The 17,064-nt window shown below is 28.1% G+C and overlaps 1 protein-coding gene across 1 annotated transcript; it reads right to left on the bottom strand.

Annotated features, from left to right (window-relative positions):
- Positions 1 to 6,036: 6,036 nt before the first annotated feature.
- CYP715A1 (cytochrome P450, family 715, subfamily A, polypeptide 1) lies at positions 6,037 to 12,573 on the bottom strand. Its single transcript, XM_016345014.3, has 4 exons — positions 12,288 to 12,573; positions 11,807 to 12,036; positions 8,874 to 9,494; positions 6,037 to 6,468 (listed from the first exon to the last, which is right to left on the bottom strand). Exons 1-4 carry the CDS (start codon positions 12,568 to 12,570, stop codon positions 6,037 to 6,039), a joined length of 1,566 nt encoding a protein of 521 aa, XP_016200500.1. The 5' UTR covers positions 12,571 to 12,573.
- Between the last annotated feature and the right edge of the window lie 4,491 nt (positions 12,574 to 17,064).

Raw genomic sequence — 17,064 nt, 5'->3', positions numbered from 1 at the left:
AGTCTAATTTTAACAAAAATAACACGATTTAATCGATTATATGTATTAAATTTTAATTATTAAAAAATATATTTATAACGTTTTCAACGTCTTTATCTGAGTGACTCCTTTTTTTAAGGCATAGAAGAAAAAGTATTTTATCTTTTCTTATTTTTTATCAATTATTTTAATACAAAAAATAATATATATAATATTTTTCAATTAAATTATCCACTCCCATAGTTATCCAACTTGCTACATGATGCCAAAGATGAGAGGTCAAATGAATGCTTATTAATTATTATTAATCTTCCAACAACAAATAAAAGAGATTAGTAGTTGACATACGAAAGGAACTCCCACGTGGAGCATGCAATAATATATACCCAAAATTCCATGAAGTTAATTAATTATTATTGAATCCATGTGATTTGTATATCTACATACAATAATTTCATGTAATAGCTAGGAATATGCTTTCATTAGTAAATATGCTTTATTATTATATGAATTTTATATGTTATGTCAATAATTTGTGTACAAAGATATGTATGTTCCACGCCCCAAACATAAAGGATGACCTTTAGTTTTTCTAATTGCGGCTTAATTGAGTTGAATCGTATTGCAAATTTTTTCCAAATGATAACTAAACATTCATCTCTTCTAAGTTGCGGGTTTAATTGAATTGAATCCTATTGCATTTTTTCCTAAATGATAACGTAAACATTCATCTCTTCTAAGTTCTAACTTCTAAGTGTTTGGAATAAATTAATTTTAATTTTAATAACCCAAATCATCTTTATTGAATCACCAAAAATATATCATAATGCGGAAGCGTACCTTTATTTGTAGAAATTAGAAATTGATGAAAAGACCCAGTCTTGTGGTTCTTTCGATCTTTCTCAACTAAAACCTTCTGCATCCCTAGGCGGCTGAATTGCAACTCTTTTGATGGGGAAAGAGCAACACCGAAACTCTGAAGGCCTATTTATATTTGAGTATGACACCCATTAAACTCTAAAACCCAAATAAAATAGTATATAAAGTCCAAAAGATAATATATCTAAAATCCAAAAAATAATTATTTAAGGAACAAAAGATAATATTTAGTTTTATTCTCATTTAATTCCAAATCAAAAGTAATAATGACTTATTCAATTTAGCATTTAAAACAATAAATAAAATCACAATTATATAAGTCATTTAATTTGAAATAGTATAATTTGTGATTGCAATTAATATATGTATTGCCCACAAACAAATTAGGAAATTAAAATAGGTGAGTTCTATCCAACCCCCTCTAAATCAACATGTAAATTACCTCTTGTGACGTGGCATGTTTTAATTGGATGTTTAGTTTTAATTTGAGTTAATTTAACTCAATAAAAGTTAATATCTTAATTAAAATAGGATAATTTTGTAATTAAATATTTTTTTAAGAGGGATGAATATATAATTTCTATAAACATTAAAAAGTAAAGTTATATTTTTATCATTGTTCAGAAATTCAATTCACCGTTAATTCTTCACCATTGCAGATCACCAATGGTCGTACTGTGTCAATATATTCTTCAATTTCAATTAGGAAACAGAAAGCAAGTGCAATGGTTTCAATTAAAGGACAATTTTGGGGGAATGACACTGATACTCCGTCATCTTCTTCCTGATGCTCAAACCATGCTGAAATTTTCTTCCTAAGGATCAACATTTGCAAGAAGTCTTCACGATCAGCCACAACATGCCTTTAATATAACATCATCAATTGAAAAGTAAGGATTTATTTTTTGGGAGCATGATTTGGGAAAGAAACAAAAATTGGATTTTTAATAGTTTAATAAATTATACCATTATCCACTTTGGGTTATAATTTAATTATCAATAGTTTAACTATAGTTAACATAACCACCAATTAAAGAGTGATATGTCACAAAGAGATAATATACATGTTATTATAAAAAGGGTAGAATAGAATTTACCATTAAAATAATTTCCCCGCACTAAGTTTCTACTTGCGGCACCTCATTTGTTGCGGCGTTCCTTCTTTTTGAATTTGCACTCTATCCCTTGCACTTAATTTTCCGTTTTGTCACTCACTAATGTAAATGAAGTTATAGATTTATTTATATTTAGATTTTAGAAAAGTTACACTGATTTTTAAATTTAAATCCTAAAATTAACTAATATTTACTAATTAAAAATTAATTTCACATAATTTTGAATTAAAGACTTTCCTTTCATTTAATTGCAATTAGAGAAAGGATTAAGAAAGAGAAAACAAGACCTTGAACATGGCGATGAAGAACCCATTGATCACTTTCGGTCATAACCAAACCCTCTCCAAAAATTGAGTATCTATCTTTTCTAAAAACATCTGGTTTCCCTCATGCCTTTGCTTCAACCTCTCTTGACATCTTCTTCAAGAATTCTGCATCCGCAATCTACAAAAATGGCTCCGTCCCAAGCCAGTATATGAACACTTTTCCTGTGCAACACATAATTAATCTCATACATTCATAACTCAATGTATTTCGTTCTAATTTTTGTTTAAATTTATTGAATTATTAGACTATATTTGATTTTTGTGATCCATAAAATATAAATTTAGAGAAAAAAAAACATGTGTCCCATCTATTCTTAAAAAATATGGTGAAAATTCATGTGCAATTATTTTCACGTGAAGTTAATTAATAGTTAATAGTTGTTCGTTAATAATTTAGTCAAATCTATCTGATTATTTAACGATTCTCAACTATCATGAAATAACAAATAAATTTTAAAATAACAAATGTTTTGAAATAAAAAAATTATTCTATATATTTACAAAAAAGTAGGTTAATGTCTATATATAGATGATGATTAGTTGATTACCATAAGAATTTTGCCATGAAGAATAATAAGGAGCAACTATAGAGTGTATATCATGAGAGAGATTAGAAGATGATGAAGAAATAGTTGTGGTAGTAATAATAATGTTGCTCTTCTTTCTTTTCATGTCTTTGATGTTTCCAAGAGGGAAACTTGGAGGTGGACCTTCAAAACCACATTTCTTAAGCTTATGAAGCTTTTTATTTGGTATAACCCACCAAACCAGTGTTATTAGTATCATTAGCATCAAGAAGAGACAAAGACCAATGAGAGCAACAAAAGATAACCCTAAAAACTTCATTATCTCTCTCTTTCCTTATGTGATGTTGCTTTTGGTTTAGATTTTGTTGGTGGAAATCTGATGCAATTTATTTGAGTATTTATAGAATGAGTTATGTATGTATTTGGGCAAGATATATATAGAGTCAAAGGTTCTATGCTTTTGACAATATAATAAAATAATAAACAAAACAAGTGTTTAGAAAATTGTGTGTGTTATTAGGAAAGAGAAGATAAAGTATTGCTAACTGGATCTTTTTCCGTGAAAAAAAATTGGATGGTGCTTAGTATTTAATTTCACTTTTTATTGCTTTTTTTTTTTTTTTTGTCTCATTCATAGAATTAAAAATAAAAGATCACACTTTATTCTCTCAAGTGTTAAAAAAACTAGAGAGAATCAATTTCTCAAGAACATTAACTTTTCACATTATCCTTACACACCGACATTAATTAAATGCCAAATTACTTTATTTTATTATTATTATTATTATTATTATTATTATTATTATTATTATTATTATTATTATTATTATTAGTGAGAATAAAACAAATAGTACATATTTTAGTGTTTGAATATTTCAATAAAACTAAGTAATTTATTTAAGTTTACTTATTTTTCTTCCCAATAAAAAATATCAAGATGGTTTTATTTTGTAAAATTTCCTTAAATGTAGGCCTATATATCAATGGAAAACAATAAAACAAAGTAATTAATTTTAATGTGAAAAATATATTTCTTTTACCATTTTATTATCTGATATATTTATTTACGAATAAAACTTACAACTCCTAAATATTTAAAATACATGCATTAAATTAAATATTATGTTTTAAGATTATCAAAAAATTTCCTCAATATATATATATATATATATATATATATATATATATATATATATATATATATATATATATATAAAATACCCCTGCCGCCTAGTGGTGAATCATCAAATAATATTTGCTTGTCACACTGGTTATTATTAGTTCTTAATTTAATTTCAATCCTTTTTTAATTCATTGAGTATATACGGATTCATTATATAACAATACAGATTATATATTAGGGTATAGCTAGCTCTATTAGATGTTGACCGGCAAAATGAAACCACAAACACTCAAACAGGGAAATCATACGTACTAAAGTATACAAATTGAAGCAACATGGATTCCTTTGATTAATTAATTGCTCACCTCTTCCATAATAAAATAGTTAAAATAAACCATGGCATGTTATGTTGTTGTATATATGCATGTGAGAACTTACTATTTTATGCTAATGAAAACGTCAATAGTGACATATAAAGCCATTGATTAGTACACTAAAATAGCCTTTTTTTTTTTTTTTTGCGGTGGTTTTTTTTACTGTTTTTATAAGAAAAAAATTGAATGTGGTCAGTAGCATATATAGTGACAATTTTAAAAAACTATCGATAAAAGTGTTGCTAAATAGTTTGTGACAATTTTAAAGGCATCAAATTGTGAGAGATATGCAATAATTATTGGAGTGATTTTTTTTATTATATTTAGCGATGGTTTAAAATTATCGCTAAATTATTAGTTTTTGTTACATTTTTTACTATATTATTGAACGATAGTCGTCTTTAAACCATTACAATTTTTTAGAGTGTAATTTTAAATGTTTTAAATTGCTGTTAATATTATTCTCTATTATATTGATAAATTTTTTAATTTTAAACTAAATAAACTCATTTCTCAAATAAAACTTTTCTACATTTACATAATCAAATATATCTAACTATTATTCATCATATTCATAATTTATGCATCTAGAGAGAGTATCAAGATAATAAATTAAAGCACAAGTGAACTAAAAGCTTTATTACCTACATTAAAATATAGTCCCACCATATATATAGTGTTGATGAGTGAAATTAAAACAAATTAAACCCCAATAATGGAAAACTTTGCAGCATCCTGCTACAATCGAAATATTCAACTATAAGTCATCATGTCACTCAAAATATTTAACTCATCAGAATATTTCAAATGATGTAACTTTTATTTGTGAAGAGTGTGATGTACAATTATTTATCCTCTTTTTTATTTAAGAGTTCAATATTATCCAATTATATATAATATATATGGAGTAGCTAGTGCCGGAATATTTCTGTCTATGAGCTAGCTTCAACCCCTTTCTAGATCTATCATTATCATCTATCAAAATTAATTGTTTAACTATTAGTTTTATCGCTTTATTTTTTTGTTTTTACTAAATAAAATCCACATCCGCTCATCATCCTCCTAAATTATTGTATATAATTAATTACAAAGATATATTTTTTGTACAATAATACTAAGGAGACAATATCTAAAATTACCTTATATATAATATAATGTTCATATTTTTATACCTATAATATTTATAATTATATATTTATTTAATCATTTTCATTACTAGTGATTGAACTGGATATTATAAATATTTACTTTATTTTTATAATGTAGAAAGACAGACATACAAATTAAATAAAGTTACAAATTATATATATCGTTACAACATAAATAATAATTTGTAGCGATTATTTTCTATTTAGTGACGGTTTAATGGCATTTGACTACACAATTACCAAACTGCCTTAAAAACCGTCGCAAAATCATCTGATGGTTTCCAAAACCACCTCTAAATGGCTGCCACAATCTATCACTTGTGTGTTGTAGTGTATAGCACCACACTATATATACCACTTTCTATAGGAAGAAGCTAAAATAGTAACAATTGATGGAATAATTAACTAAACGGAAATGTTTGGTAACAAAAAAAAATCAGCCAAAAACAGCTATAACTTGCCTTATTTAGCATCCATTAATTGTTGCGATAATTAATTAATGCTAAATAAGACAAGTTCTATCTGTTTTTTTTTTTTTTTTTTGTCTACCTAGCATTACCCTTAACTAAATTAGGGTTTCAACTATTAGAGGAATTCCATGAGTGGGTCTAAGGGAGAGCATGATAGAAGGTTCATGTTGATAACTTGGTGAGAGTTTGAACCTAAACCTAGAGAGAAGTAGGGTTAACACAATCTTATACTCCATGAATGACAAGCTCCTACCAACACACATTCTCCCTCCAAATCCAAATGGCAAGTAACCCATCTTGTGGTTGCATCCACCATTGACATCATCCATGAACCTCTCTGGCTTAAACTCATTCACATCATCTCCCCATAGTGTTGGATCATGATGCATTCCCACAACATCAATCCATATGTTGGTTCCACTTGGCACTGTGAAATTATTATCAACTTTAATGTCCTCTCTTACTTGCCTTTGAACATTTGGTGCTGGTGGATAAAGCCTCACAGCTTCATTCATTACCCACTTCATCTGCATGGTATATACATAAGATCAATATCAATAATTCTAGAGAGATAAAATTATCTTATTTAACTTCACATTCATAAATTTATGTATATAATATATGGTAGAAACTCAGGTGCAGTCAACTTCACGTGAAACTTCATCTAACGGCTCCCAGATATCAACTTCACGTGAAGTCGACTTCACCTGAGTTTTCACCATAATATATTTATAATTATACATTTATTATTATATTTAATATTATTTAATTATTCTAGCCGTACGTCGTTAAAGAATGTGAAATAAGGTGAACAATAATTAAGAAATACAAAATAATATAATTTTAAATTGTGTTTTACTGATTTTTAATTATCTTCTAAATATTTTTGGTTCAATAAATATGCATGTAATAATAAATATATCTTAATATGTATGTTGGGATAAATTAAAGAAGCAATTAGATAACAATGTAAAAAAAAAATTGATATGATGAATAATCATGCATGCAGGATAATTTTTTATAGTGGATATATATAGTTTTTATTCAGATTATTTTGTAGTTTATTGTAATATTTTTATTCATCCGTGCTTGGAAATTAATGTCTTATTTATTAATATTATTCTTGAAACGTTAATTAAGACGGGATATTATCAAAGAACACCTAAAAAGAAACAAAGGAAGAATAAAAAATAGGCTTACTAATCTATATGAAAACTATATATAAACAAAGGATAATTTTCCAAATGTTTTTTTATCCATAATTCTTCAATTTAATTAGTTATGTAAAGTCAAATTCAAATATATTATTTTTCATGCTTGCATTATCATGTTTTCTGAAATTGTTCGTGTTTATATTAAGTCGGTTAACAACATTTTTAATTTTATCATCCCATGTCTGCCTTTTATTCAGCAATGAGCACCAAAACACAAACAAAAAGAATTAAGAAAGCGAAGTTGATTTTCAAAGTCAATTGGTTGACCAAGTCTCTCAAAATTGTTATACCTTGTTTGTTTCACGTTAGTAAAGTACAATATAGGAGTAACCCAGAAAGTGGTGAACTAGTTTTCTCTGTTTTTTTAAACATTATTAAAATTATTATTTATAGTATATTAACATATTATAATTTATCTTTTTATTTATTAAATATGTATAAAAATAATAAATATTTTTATAAAAATCTATATGATAGAAGATATTTTAAGAATAAAAATATATATAAATTATATTAAAAATAAAAACAAAAATTGTATATATTTTTAGAACATACGACACTCTAATAGATTTGCATAGGGTCACACAAGACACGAGCTTAAATATAATAAGGCCATGTTGAGAAAAATTGTGGGGCCTTAATAAGTTTTGAATCCATTATTCTTTAAATAATTAGTTTGTCGGGGACTGTATGTGTACCAATACCAGGTGTTATTAAGGTTCATTGAAGTGTGAACTTTGACCTAGTCAAATTACTTAAAAAAGTGCTTCACGTTATTTGAATGTGAATAACTATTAATTAAAAAAAATTCTAAAATTTGATATTTGTTATTTTTAATTAAAAAAATAAATTAAATTTTAATACAACGCAAAAATGAATTTGTGTATTATTCACGTTCTTCAAGTAGTCTAAAAATAACATATCAAATATATTATTATTTATATATTTTAATTTAATTTTAAATTTAAAAAAATATAATTCAGGACAGCACATAGATGTTTTTAAGATTTTTTGTTGAAATTAAAGAAAAAAAAATAATTTTAACCAATTGATTAAAATAAGACGAAATAAAATGTTAAAAATAAAATTATTAAAAATTAATCCAAGCCTTAAAAGCTAAAACATACTTTACCTTTGTGGGATTTATTTTATTTTGTCAAATTATATTTCTTTTATATTGGCCTAGAAGAATAAAAGAATATATATTAAGGAAGCGAGAGTAATTTTAACAGTTAATGTTTTAGTAATTTTAACAATTAATTTTAATTATATATATAATTGAAATCGACTACTAAAATTATTAAAATAATACTATTATTTCTTAAATATTTAATTAAAACTTTTTTCATATTATCATACAAGATTTAAGTCCAGTTTGGATAAACAGCTTAATTAAGTTACTTTTGAAGAAATAACTTAAACAATAAATGCTTATATTAAAAATAGCTTATAAATAAGTTATTTGTGTTTGGTTTTTTAGTTCTAAAAGTATTTATTTTAAGAGAAAAGTGATAAAAAACTTTTTATTATGAGAGAAGTCATTTTTTTTAACTTCTCCTTAAGCACCAAAATAGCTTTTTAGAAAGTTACAATTTTATTTTGAAAATTGTACCAGACATTAATACTATACCTTTTCATAAATTAAAAGTTAAAAAAAAATCACTTATACACCTATCCAAACGGACCTTATTGATGAAGCGAGAGTAAGAGTATATTACCTTTTTCAAGCCAGAAAGGGCATTAGTGTCAATCTCTCTATCATCACCCACCACTTCTCTAATCTCATCTCTTAATTGGATTTGCCAATCTTCATGAACAGCTAATAAAAACAAAGTCCAAGAAATAGCCAATGCCGTTGTTTCATGGCCAGCAAAAAAGAAAGTCTTGCACTCATCCACAAGTTGTCTTGTGCTCAATGTCTTCCCTAATTTCCCATCTACTTTTCTATTGGCTTCAAGCAACAACCCTAATAAATCTTCTTTTTTATCCTTTTCTTTGTTGTTTGAATCCTTTCGGTTAGTTATGACATGCAACAAGAGCTTGTCAATCTCCTTCCCTAGTTTCCTTGCTTCTAGGGTTTTCTTTGTGTTGAACCATTTGCCAAATGGGACACCAACATACCTTGTTGTCTTGAAAAGTATCATTTGTAATTCTCTTAGCTTTTCACATATTTCTCTTGCTTTTTGGTCTTTCATGCCAAAGCTTGTTGTTGCTATTATCTCTCCTGCCGTCGCTATGATCTCCTTCTCGACGTCGATTTCGCGGTTGCCGGAGTTAATTTGGGTAATCCATCTCTCCATCATTTGCTCTGTGGACTCCTTCATCATGCTTGCCATTGCCTAATATATAATATCACATTATATAAGATATGTTAGTTTCCATTATATAACATTCTTAATTAACCCTTATGGTATAAAAAGGAATAAATGACCATTTGTACCCATAAAAGATGAAAATGCTGACATATGTACCTACACTAAATCGAAATTAAACTTGTATCTACGCAAGATGTTGTCTTCCGTATGACAAAAATATCCTGTCTTTAGAGGGTTGGAGTGCCACGTAGGGTACTTTTGTCACACGGAGGACATTTTGCGTGGGTACAAGTTTAGGTTCAATCTAGTGTGGATACATATGTCAGTGTTTTCATCATTTATGAATACAAATGATCATTTATTCTAAAAAAAATCATGCCTAAGAGAATAAATATATATATTAGGTCATTCTAGTATGACTATATTATGGTAATTATGGTGTTTTTAAAAGTGTCGTTAAAGTTAAAATAATTTTTTTTATTGTTAAATAATATTTTTATAAAAGTATTATTTAAAAAAAATGTTACTAAAATATAAAAAAAAGTGTAATTTTAATTTTAACAACACTTATATAATATAATCACCGTAATTACCATAGCATAATTATACTAGAATTCATCATATATATATTAGTCCTATTAGTATTTTAGAACAATTGATATCAATCTATCCCTGAAAAGTAGTTTTGTTGACATCAATTTAAATCTAATATATTTGAATTTAACATCAATTTCATACTTTAATTTTGTCAAATAATAATTAACAATTTTCATAAGATTATCCTACTTATTATAGCTTGATACGTTAATTAGGACATCTATGTTGATTATTTTCTTCCTTAATCCATAAAGGATTGGAAAACAATTCTAAATTCAAATTGAAATTTAGTATGTGGTTGGAAAACAGTATTAACTTAAAAACAAAATTTTCTCATTCAGACCTTATTAATTTAAATTTTATATAGATGAGTTATCATGATCCGACATTCCCTTCTTGCATCTTTTGACAAAAATAAAGTTAGGAAGCAACTATGATCATCAACATAGGAAATCATTATTGAATGTTAAAAACAAGATTGTCCACTAATTGATGTTCATGATGAATATATAACAATAATGTTTGAGACAATAAAAAAAAACCAGTTTAAATAATTTAAAATTATTTTATTTAATATTTATTAATTACTATTAAAATAAATATATAATTTTAAATATAATAAATATGTAATTATAAATATTATATATATAAAATTATAAATATTAAATTAAATATAATAATTTTAGTTATTGTCTTTTTATACAGCAAAATAAAACTACGAAGAAAAAAAAAAAAAAAACCCTATAATCCTGCTTGATCGATGCTTGTGTCACTCATGATATCATCAATGAAGATACTTTACTTTTATTTATTGTAATATTCAATTAGACAGGGATAATTATTTTCGATTAATCAACTCTTCATGGAGTTTTATGGTGGGTCATGTATAGAAACTTTCTACAAAGTGCTTCAATTTAGAGGGAAAGGAGTTGATAAATTTGAACCCCCAATAAGACTATATTTCCATATTTAGTATCTAAAAACCATGTATTCTTTTTAGATCACATAGCCACAAACCATTATTTAAAAATATATGCATGCTTTCAAAATTCACCATAATGAATCATGATGCCTTGTGTAGACAAATTTTAATTTGCTAGGTTGCCACAATGGTCAAAAACATTATTATTTACGGTTTAGCTTTTAGATGGAGTCTAAAACAATGATCCGTTCAAGATGTCTTTCTTAATAATAATATATCAACCTAAAAAAACGTAATTATAGATTGTCATACCTCTAAGAAAGTATTTGTTTTAAGTTAGATATGAGAGTTAGACCGTAATATTATTACGAAGAAAATTTTTCTAGATAAATACATACAAAAATATTATGTGTACATAAAAAATTAATTACCAAATCAATTATTATATATTTGTGTATAATATATAGATACTTTTTAATTTATTTTTAATGTGTATTTTATATTTTAATATATATTTATATAAATAACTGATTTGATGAGTAATTTTTTTTATGTACGCATAATATAATTATAGTACATAATATATAAATAGTAATGTTATGGAGTTAGCATATTTTATAATTTATAGTTATCAATTAGCTATATCATTAATTAGTATTTTTAATAGTGTGAGATTATATCTAATAATATGAGATTACATATTTTTTCTGTTAATTAAATGCTAGTTAAATTTTAATAAAATTGCTGGCTTTTTTAACTTTTTCGTATCTAAATTCTTAGGTATAGCTAGAGAGTTAGAGAAGAATAGGAAGCAAACCTTCAAGTTAATGGGAGAGAATGAAGGGGCCACAACATGGCGGTGATGAAACCATTCATTTCCTTCAACCATAACTAAGCCATTCCCAAACATGGGTTTTCTATCATTTTTAAAAACATTCGGTTTTCCCCATTTTTTTGCTACAACTTCTGAGGACATTTTCTTCAAGAACTCAGGCTCCGCAATGTACAAAAATGGTTCTGTACCCAGCCAATAGATAAACACCTTCCCTGTCAAATTAAAACAACAAAACATGAATATTATTATTCTTGCATGCAATTAGGGTTAGTTCTACGTAAAAGAAAAACAAATTAGGTTAACATGTACTATAATCTAGCTCTTAAGTAAGAGATTATCATATTATTTGGTGTGACCTATAAAACTTATGTCTTTAATTTGTGTCCATAAAATTGATGGAATAATTAATAATATAAGTTAAATAAGATAAATCATATATAATCTAGGAAGCTTAATTACTTACCATGAGAATTTTGCCACCGAGAAAAGTAGGGGAACACGGTGGCGTGTATATCATGGGTGGTGGTGGTGGTTGATGAGTTTAAAGTAGAAGAAGAACTGAGTGTATTATTAGTGTTCTTCTTTTTAATCTCTTGAATGTTTCCAAGTGGGAAACTTGGGGGTGGCCCTCCAAACCCACATGTTTTGAGTTTTTGATGTGTTTTGAAGGGTGAAACCCACCATGAAAAGCTTAATTTCAAGATTGCCAAGGCAAGTGCACCATATAGTACCACTAAAATCTCCATAATCTTTGATCTCTCTTATAGGTTATTTGAATTTGTATAAATATTCTCTTCTATGTCTCTTTAATTTAATAAAGATTCTAAAGAGTGTATGTATGTGTTGGTTATTTGAGAAATTAATGGGGGTAGTATTTATAGGGCAACATGAGGGTTAGACATATAGAAATAAAGAATACGTGGCTTTTAATTTAATTTGACTATGACTTAAGAAGAGAAGAGTGCGGCTATGTTTGAATGTTTTCGATGTTGCTCTATTAAACCTTTTTGGACTCATAATCGTTGTGTTTCTCAATCTTTTCGTTTTTGATTTGGACAGTCCTAATTTCCACTTTCCCATTGGTTTTTAATTTGGTCGGAATAATATCATTCAAACATACATACCACATCTATTTTTATTTCTTTTTTTATTTTTCTTATCTTAATTATTTTATGGAAAAGTATAGGAAACAATAAAAATATTAAATAATGTAAACAATAGATATATCGGATGTTTATTTTATTAGTATATGAATGGTTATTTTAATATTAAAATTTAGAAGGTTAAATTGGAGGTATAGTGTATTTTCATTTGATTGGTCGTTGTTCATATTGTTCAACAAAGTCATTGTCCCCTAGCATTCCTCTTATTTTATTTCTAGATCGTAGAATTATTTGTGTGTTTTTTTATACCCAAAATTTATGAAGATAGATACACTTTTCTGCATCGAATTAATATCACCTTTCTTCTTCTCTACTTTTGTTACCACTACAAGAATATTGGCCGATTAGCTACCACAAAAAGAATCATAAAATCATCGCTAATCTAATACAAAATATAATTTGGGACGGATTAACTACCGCGTAGCAACTAATGCTTTCCTCGCTAATTACAAGTCGCAGATCAGTGAGGCAAACAGAACAGTCGCTAATTCATCGGAAAGTTTTTTAGCTACCGAATAGATAGTCGCAAATCCATCACTAAAGTAAAAGCTAATTCCATAGAAGAAATAGACTAAACGATAGTCGCTAATTAGCGACAAACTCTACTGCAGCAGACTCATTACTAAATGCAAGCTAACTTCGTAGACAAAATGGAATGCTTAGTTGACGCTAATTAGCGAGAAATTTTTTCAAACCTAAATTGTCGTAAGTTATCCGCTAATATGATCGTAAATCTGTCACATTTTTTAGCAAATCTATAGCTAATCTTTGAAAATCCTTAATCAAATTTGTAAAAAATTTGTCGCTAAACAATAGCTATTTTAAACGAAAAAGTAGAGTTATTATGTAGTCGCTAACTTGCTAGGAAATAATATGTAATATAATCAATTATTTATAATACTATCACAAAATATCATCATAATTTCCTTTTAAACTAGTAACAAATCGATAGATATCTCATAAACTAGCTTATATTATATTTATCATAAAATTATTTATATATCCCAAAATTTAATTTTAAATTGTTAATTAAAAAGATATAATAAATGGTCACCATTTATTGAATCGTTTTTGGTTTCTTTATGATGAAAGTATTTCTTTTTAGGTAACAATGATTAAACTATTATGATTTTTTAATTATACAAATTCTGATACTTTATCATAAAATTACTTATTTAAAAATTTAAATAATTAAATAAAAATATATAAATAGCTATATATCAAACAATATTAATTAAATAGTTAACATGATGATATGTAACTTATAAACGCAATTTTGCGAGAAATGTATATTAGGGGGTTTTAAGTTTCTTTTCATATTTTTTACTCTTAATTAACAGTGATTTTTAGTTTGAAATTACAGGAATTACAGAATTTTTTCAAATTAAAATCCTAGTTCTTCAAAATTTTAGTCCTCCTATATATATTCATATATACTAGCAATTTCATAAGAATCACATCAACCAGACAATAACACACAAAACTGCATCAATTTTTTAAACCGTCGCAATACATTTTACAAAGGTTAAAAACCGCAACAAATTTAAAAAAAAAATGCCAATAAACTGTGCCTTTTGCAGTGTACATTCAAGACGGTAATACAACCCTATGTGTGCTTGGATTTTGATGTACTTTGGCACCGAGTTCTATTGCAAGGCAACTTTACATTTGCAGTTTCTGGGATATCTTTAGATAGACTATTAACTCCTGCCCCATAGGGTTCAGGTCTATTGGGGTTGACATGATCCGAATCATTGCAAGCTCTCAAGGATGAAAAACCCAACTCCACATAACCTGGCATTTGATTCATACACAAATTCATATTCTAGTCTCTTAAGAGCTTCATTAAAGTAAAGAAAGAAAATAAGCATACTTTAGAGATAAATAAAAACAATTTAACAAGGAAAATAACAGCACCAACAAATTAAGATAACCATCAGCAAATCATTGTTACCAGGAGGTGCATTCCCAGAGAACGTATTGTTGTGAACATCCAGAACTTGCAATGAAGTAACATCAGCTAGTCTAGAAGGAATGGAACCAAATAGCTGATTAGAGCTCAAATCTAGTCTCATCAACATTCCCAAATCACCAAGACTAGCAGGGATTGCACCCGTTAACTCGTTCGATTGCAAAGCAAGAATACTAAGCTTTTTCAAATCACCAAGCTGTGTAGGTATGCTTCCTGTCAACTGATTGTAACAAAGCTGCAAAACTACAAAGCAGAAAAAACATATGCAAGATAAGCACACTCCCAAGCTTGAATCACCAACAGAGAGCTATTCACATCTAAAAAAAACAGCAGGAAACATAATTTTTTTATTCCAAGAAAAAGCTTGTAAGACTCAACAACAGAGTTGAAGGGGATTGTTTCCCATATCAATATCACAATATGTTTAATTTTTTGTGTACATTAGCAAAATGCAGGAAATTTTTTTTTGGGTGTCTGAGAAAACAATGAAACACGCTAAAGAGCTAAGCTATCCCTCACAACAAAATTGAGGAAAAAAATATGGCGAATAAAGGATTTATTTTAACGGTTTAAATAGTAATAATTTTGTTCTCTATTCATGGTCAAATTCATATTTATGTTTAGGCAGAAACAAGAACTTATTTGTTGCAAATAGAATAATGATAAAAATAATATACAAAAAGATAGATAGATACAGAGACTTACAGAGTCATTAGTAAGAGAGTTGTGATTAGTTGGTCCTTGAGTTCCCATGACTAATCAGAATAATGATAAAAAACCCACAAAATATCCAACAAATTTTTATTTAAATCTGGAAAATCAATGACATTATAAACATACAAATTGAAACAGCACTGTAGATAGGAGATTATTGTGTTGGTGGGCGTCAGTCACGGAGAGCAGAATCGCAACAAGCCCAGTGGTGCGCAGGGGGAGGCCGTCGGGCAGCAAACGGTGGCGAACTTCAACGGCCGTGCTAACGATAGTCGGGGTCGCTGTATCTTGGTGGAGGAAAACATGAGGAAGGACGCACCCGCTGGAGCGCAATTGAGGAGGGCGACGCGAGGGGAACTTGGTGCGGTGGATGATGGCAGCATGAGGGAGGAAGAGGGGACACCGGTGCTGAAAGAAAAGAAGAAGAAGAGCGGCGATGAGAGAAAATTAGAATTAGGATTGCCGTCTGTGTTGAGGTCAGTGAGGAGAATCCTAATTTCGTTTAAATTTTAAATAAGAAACAATTAATTAGTTACCCATAATTTAATTTTAATTTCAATTAAATCCCCATTGTATACATTGTATAATATGAATATTGGCTCCTCATACTTTTCCATAATAGAATCAGAGCAACAACAAAAACAAAACCAGAAGCAGAAGCAAAAACAAAAGCAGGCAGAAGCAGAAACAGCCAAAGCATCAACAACAACAATGGAATAAAAGTAATAAACAGAAACAACTAAAAGCATCAACAACAACAACAACAACAACAGAATCTTTTAAATCTGAAAAATTAAAGAAAAAAAGAAAAAAAATTTGAAACAAAGGGGAAGGGTTGCGGCGGTGATAGGGTTGGAGGGGCTGCGGCGGTGAACGGCGATGCGATATTGGCGGGCTGCAAATCGCCATGAGGAGGGCGCTGTGGTGGTCGGCGGCGCTGTGGAGGGCTTCATTCCTCTCTTCTCTTTCTCTCTCCCTTTGCCTCTCTCCTCTCTTGTCGTTAGTGTATGTGCTGAGGAAGAAAGGAGCAGCGACCTTTCCCCTTCCCCCTCTTCTCTGGAACAACACCCCCCCTCCCCGGATTCTCTTTCTCCCCCCTCGTTCCTTTCTTTTTTTTTTTCTTTTATAATTTTTTTATTTAGGAATAATTTGGTAATAAAAATAAAAAATTTGGTAAAAAAGACGATTTTAAAACAAATTGAAATTTTTGGGACTATTTTGTAGTAAATAAAGGCTAGTGACAAAATAAATTTTCGACCTTTACGTTAGGACCAAAATCGTACTTAACCCTAAAAATTAAAATTCAACTAATATTTTACGGGAATTAATAAAAACTTGTCATCCTATTTCCATAAATATATAGCCAACACACAGGCACAGCACACACATAC

The sequence above is a fragment of the Arachis ipaensis genome, chromosome B5, assembly GCF_059453495.1.
Source record: "Arachis ipaensis isolate K30076 ecotype BB chromosome B5, ASM5945349v1, whole genome shotgun sequence".
Taxonomy (NCBI): Eukaryota; Viridiplantae; Streptophyta; class Magnoliopsida; order Fabales; family Fabaceae; genus Arachis; species Arachis ipaensis.
Note: the sequence above shows the minus strand (reverse complement) of the source record. Positions and strands in the feature narration are given on the sequence as shown.

Coding starts and splice junctions, on each gene's coding strand:
- CYP715A1 (XM_016345014.3), bottom strand. CDS start 12,570: ATGGAGATTTTAGTGGTACTATATGGTGCACTTGCCTTGGCAATCTTG. Junction 12,037..12,287: donor TCGGTGGCAAAATTCTCATG/GTAAGTAATTAA, acceptor TTAATTTGACAG/GGAAGGTGTTTATCTATTGG. Junction 9,495..11,806: donor TCTCTCCCATTAACTTGAAG/GTTTGCTTCCTA, acceptor ATTATATATTAG/GCAATGGCAAGCATGATGAA.